Source organism: Acanthopagrus latus, chromosome 18, assembly GCF_904848185.1.
Source record: "Acanthopagrus latus isolate v.2019 chromosome 18, fAcaLat1.1, whole genome shotgun sequence".
NCBI classification, from domain to species: Eukaryota; Metazoa; Chordata; class Actinopteri; order Spariformes; family Sparidae; genus Acanthopagrus; species Acanthopagrus latus.
This window is the reverse complement of record NC_051056.1, coordinates 8669141-8675140: the sequence shown is the minus strand read 5'-3', so window position 1 is coordinate 8675140 and position 6000 is coordinate 8669141. Positions and strand designations below refer to the sequence as shown.

Here is a 6000-nt window from a genome sequence, read left to right as displayed (position 1 = left end):
GTGTGTGTGTGTGTGTGTGTGTGTGTGAGACTCACTCATGTGTTTTTAATAGTTTCTGAATGACATGAACTCTATGGCCCAGAGGAAGAAGGCACACTGATCAGCCCCAACATTAAAACCACTGACAGGTGAAGTGATTAACATTGATCGCCGCGCTACAATGCAGCGGTCTCCTGGGAAACCTCAGGTCCTGGCATTCATGACAATGCGACTTGACACACACCACCCTGCCAACATCTATGTAGACCACGTGAACAGTGGGACCTGTTTAATATAAAGCAGGTGGCGTAAATGTTGTGGCTGATCATTTTTCAAGATTTTCATTGTCAACATGTTCTCACTCCCAACCTTGTCAAATACAGCAGCTTGGTCAGTGACCTTAAGCTTTAAACGGTGACGCCCTACCTACGCCTATCTTGCCATTTTAACACATGAAAGGTTCCACGGTCAAGTTAGCAATAATACATAGAGCATCCTGTCTGGTCAAAAGAAAGTGTGCCAACAAACAGTTTCTATGACATATGACTTTTAGACTGTTATCAACGTTGTGGTTTGGTTGGGTTTGGGAAAAGATCATACTTTAGCTACATTCAGTCCAACGGCATAAGTTGCATAAGTGACCTAACTCACACGCTTGTCATTTACGTATGTTCATTTATTTACAGCAGTGGTCCCCAACCACCGGGCTGCGGACCAGTACCTGTCCGTATGTCATTTGGTATCGGGCTGCAGAGAATGAATAAATAAGTTATTTTATTTCCATTATACTGACAATCACACTCTATAAGTTATTTCATTTTGAAAAACAGATTCTCTTTTAATAACATCCGTCTGTTCCTCTTGACACACTTGACGCGTATCTATGTCAGTCACAGTATACCAAAAAGTAAGCCCTCAAGCTAGCAAAAATGAGTGGAAAACAAAGGTCTTCGGAGAGCTACTTTGCAAAGAAAAAAAGGAAAAGGCACAATGATAAGGCAAGAAGAGCCTACGACTGCCGAGAAAAAGGAAGCTGCATGTAGAGAGGACAACTGTTTTCAAGCTGGCTGATAGAGTGGCTGAACTGGAGCTGTGGGGACAGTGAGTGGACAACTGCTGGAGACTGCAAATGACAGTGGCCTTAAAGTATGTTTCCTTAGTAAGGTGGTAAATTGTTAGTAAGTTAGTGAATTGGGTGGCAATTATCTGTTGTATAATTGTATTTTACTACCGTGTAATCCAGCCCCCCTCTGAGTCTGTAAAATAATGTCAGACATAAAACCAGTCCATGGTGCAAAAAAGGTTAGGGACTGCTGATTTACGCTACATAAAATAAAAATAAACCATGCATATATGACATGAACCCCAGTCTCAGGCAAGTCATAGAGTCCTGTGAGTGACCCATCTAACCACCCGCTGTCTCAGACCTTCCAGACGCTTCAAGAGGTGACACTAGTTAGAGTCAGCTGACTGCTGCTGACCAGGCTGCTGTAGTTGATGCTTTGGCAGTGAGAACGTGCTGCATTGTTGGCTTGAATCTGTTCATATGATTTATTGACTAAAAATACAGAACTTATCCTTTTAGAAGGAAAATGACTGAGGACAGATGTTTTCAGGTTGTTTCTTTAACCTTTACAAGGTTGTCAGGACCTGCATCTATTCCTCCCTGTACAGATTAATGAAAACACTTTGTGGAATCATTTGCAGTCATTACAATGATTGAATTTCCATTGTAACACAGATTACTGATCCGTACGACTCCGAAAGCTTGATTGCTATTTATGACTCTGAGCGAACACTTTGTCAGACTCCCCGACTGAACCCCCGTTTTCACTCTTGAGCCCGCTACATGTTTAAAGAAGTATCTCAGGTCGGCCAACAAAGCCTTACACTGCCTCTTACCACTGCTCACTGATTGACAGACGCTTTGTCTGAGGGGTGTGTTCAAACAGAAAGCCCTTCGAGTGTGTGTGTGTGTGTGTGTGTGTGTGTGTGTGTGTGTGTGTGTGTGTGTGTGTGTGTGTGTGTTTCTTAGCTGACACATGCAGTGTCGAGGACAGAGAAAGAGAGGTTAAAGTACACCGCAGACCTGTCACCCGGCTCAATCTCCTTCTTTTATTCCCGTTGTACGTTGTTTCCTCGGTGCCTTCACAAAGCAAACCTCGTCTTCCTCCTTGACTCTCCCTTTTCCTTTCTGTGTACCCTCTCCTCGTGTCTTTTCCATGTCCTTCTCCTTCTTCATTTCTATCTCCAACCCTTCCACTTTCTCTTCCCCTCATTTTTTTTCATGTCCCCCTTCTCATCTTCTAACCCTCTTTCCTTCATCCTGTTTTAGCTATACTTCTTTCCATCTCCATAATCTCTTATCTCAACCTCATCTTCGCTCTTTTCATTCCCTTTGCTTCCACTCCCCTCACTTCCACTTTGTGTCCTTCCATATTTTTCCTTTTTTTTTTTTTTTGATTTCTCCACATCTCCTCTTTCCCCCTTTTTGGTTTTGCCTCTTTTCTGTCTCTTTTTTAGATTCCTCTCTTTTGTTCCTTTACTCCCTCACTCCCTTCTTCTGCCCTCTTTTCCTTGCTGCTTTCTTCCCTATTTCCTCTTCTTCTTTCCTCTCCTCATACACAGTTCTCTCTCTTTCCTGACCGACCCCCCCCCCACACACACACACACACACACACACACACACACACACACACACTTCCCTCTCTAACTCCTCTGTCTCCTTGCCCTCCGCCATCACTGGCGCCCCTGCAGATGGAAGTTAATTTTACACGCTCCGAAGAAATAGGAAAGGAATGAGGAAGAAAAAAAAAAAATTAGTGTCAGCAAAAGATTTATAAGACAGAGAAAATCAAGAGCCGGCGATTCTCTCTGCTATGTTTGTGCTCCAGGGTCCTTTCTGTTCCCACTATAGCACACTATTTCTATCACCCCACTCACACTAGCACATGCACACGCACACACACACACACACACACACACACACACACACACACACACACACACACACACACACACACACACACACACACACACACAAACTCCTTCCCCCCAGGAGCCTGTCAGATGATAAAGAGATGTTGTCAGGGACTGATTATCAGCCTCCCAACTAAAAACAAGTAAAACATCAAACGCACAAAGACCACACAGGGACTTGGCCTTATTTTTTTTCTTAATGTTCTCCTCCATACGTCTCTCTCTCCCACTCATTTCCAAACTCTTTTCATTTTGTCTCCGTGTTCGGTGTCAGGCGTAGCGTGTGTTTTTTCGCCTGCTGGGGAGCTATTTGATTTGTTCTGCCGTTTTAGAGCTCATATTGTTTCTGGTGTGTTGTTTTTATTATGACGGCTTTATTCATATCGGTGCCTGTGGCAGCTCAGGTCCCGGTCCTCAGTCACCGGGGAGGGAGATGGGGACGGGGATAGAGCAATAAAGCAAGAAAGAGCTGCATCGGCTCAAAACATGGCAGGCAGTATGTGTGCAAATGTATGGGTGTGTGTGAGTCTATACAGTATGTGTGGTCATGCTGACGTGGGTAGGAATGATGTTTGAGTGCAAGACTCAAATTATAACAAAAAGCTTTTACCCAGTTTTCCGTTGCAATCTCTCCGCCTGATCCCTGCAATGTGCGCGCACAGACACACACGTCATATACTTGGCACTTGACGTTCATTAAACAATGAGAGACAAGTGTGTAATTTGTCATTCACCATGGCTGTAGAATGGGGATGGTGGCACGGAGGAGAGGATCCCTCCATTCATCACCGTGATAAAGTTTGAGTGAAGCGTCGTATATCAACGCCCCTTCCCCCTTTGGTGATTGTTAGGGTGACCCATAGACAGGTAAGTCACAACCAGGGGGGGAAAATTATCATCCATCAACAAGCAAACAAACAAAAAACAAAAAAAACCCAACAAGGTCTGACAGCAGCCGTGGGCATTTCTCTGTATGTGTTCATGTCAAAGCACCCAGATTTGTTTATACCACTGACATCCTTTGTCCGGTTTCTGGCCCACACTCAACAAACAGTCTGTCAGATGTGCTATCCATTCCTCCACTTAAAAAAATAATAATAATAATAATTCAAATGAAATCACCATGAGCCAAATGCAAGAGTGCATCTATCTGGAACTGCTACTGTTTTACTTTCAGAGTAAATATAAATAAAACAAGAATAGAAGACACGTTCGGCATCTGTACACCGTATCGTTATCAACATAACCCACTAAGTTCATTGGGATACTAAATAGCTTGGAAAACATCACATGGATTAACTATTTCTGATACTTCAGGAAGTCAATTTAAAGAATTTTAGTAGCCTATAGCCAGTAATCCAATTATGCTGCTAGCTCAAGTCCTTTGAATAAATAATTAAAAAACAAAGGAAACGCTAAAATCAGCATGGTGTAGTATGCTATGGTGAAGTTGTGGATTGGATGCCATGCAGAATGGTAAGGTGATGGGGATGGGAAACGCCCCATTGTTATGTCTTAGGAGAGTTGACACCATATTCTAAAATGATCAGCCTGCCTCTGCTAGCCTTGTGGGCTCACCAGATAAATGGAAATGTAGCCTAGATATAGTTTATACTGGTACATTTGTAGCATATTGCTGACAGGTTAAAGCAAACATTAACTGTGTGTATTTTATCTTATTTGTGTTGAACTACCAACAGTGGTGACTCTGCACCCATTTTGGCACCAGTATGTTCATTCTATTCACCAATTGAGAAAAAGCATAGCGTTTTAAAAATGTATGTGTACTACTGATGATTAAAAGTTTTTAAAACAGTTTTTTATGACTCAACTGCTTACAGTTACTGTATCTTCAATATACCTTTAAGCCAATATCCTGCTGACACACCTTGGTTGGCTAACAGTTGTATGCTTACAAACCACTCACACTCACAGATTTATTCTGGACCTTAGGGACAGGAACAACTGCATTATGCTTGTTGGTTGATGGCAGCATGTGGACGTCCTGCCATGACTAGCTCTCCTGTGCTTTCAGGTCAATACAACACTGCAGCTGCAGTCAGACCATGTTGAACAAAGTGCCATTTTTAATAGAGGGAAGGGAAGGACAGAAGAGAGGAATCAATGGGATGCTACTGACAAAATGCGAAGTCCATTTCTTCACTATGCTTTCAACAATTTCACAGCCATCAGTCCAGGATTGAAGGTCCATTAAATGTGATTGTGTGCGTGTGCAGGTGTGTGTGTTTGTTTGTATGCGTGTGAGTGTGTGAATTCTGTATGTTTTCTGTTCTACCCCCAGATGAGGGAGGCAGACAGAAACAGAAGGAGCAGTAGGATTGCTTTTGGAGGGCCAGCAGTGAGCGATGCGGCCCCACCTGTGCCGGGGGGGCCCAGGTTGGAGACGGTGGCCCTCTCTGAGTAAAGCGGGATGACATCAAACTGGCCACCTTCATCTTCCTCCTCCATCTCTGTCTGTGTCAGCTCCTCCTCTTCCTCACTCTCCACCACCTGACAGGAAGGAGACAGCATCAGGGGCAGCTTATATATTTTTTACATTTTACACTGCTTCAAAGCATCAGCATTATTCAACAGTAGGAAGTGTTCAGCTCAATTCTCACATGATACCATGTATCTGAATTGGTGAGACTTCCGCATATTTCATGTTAAATCGGTGGCAATTACCAGGCAAAGTATTAGAAACATATTTAAATTTACCCTCAGATTACTACAATAATTACCTCCTTTACCCCAACATGATTTACCAATAATATTCTACTATTTTCCGACAAGAAGTTCATACATAGCTGCTAATCTGTTCAATACATTTCCAGGAAAATCCCATACTTTGTTTTCTGCTGAACTTCTGCTGATCAGTTAACTGAAGTAGACTTAAGTAAAAAATCAGGTGTTTTTGTGGTGCACCCTGCAGACAGGCATCAACGTGTGCTTGTAAATCCCAAAGAAGAAATTGGAAAGTCTTACTTTGTATTTTATCATTTGAATGTAATTTGTATGTTGGGTTGTGGAGAATGAATGTGA

General features: G+C 42.8%; 1 protein-coding gene across 2 annotated transcripts in view; it reads right to left on the bottom strand.

Annotated features, from left to right (window-relative positions):
* Positions 1-5023: 5023 nt before the first annotated feature.
* LOC119007823 (GDNF family receptor alpha-4-like) overlaps positions 5024-6000 on the bottom strand; it is a 50128-nt gene continuing 49151 nt past the window's right edge. For both annotated transcript variants that reach the window (XM_037077748.1, XM_037077747.1), the window contains one exon: positions 5024-5469. In XM_037077748.1, coding sequence (XP_036933643.1) covers positions 5251-5469 — 219 coding nt within the window. In that variant the 3' untranslated portion in view covers positions 5024-5250. The remainder of the gene's footprint in view (positions 5470-6000) is intronic.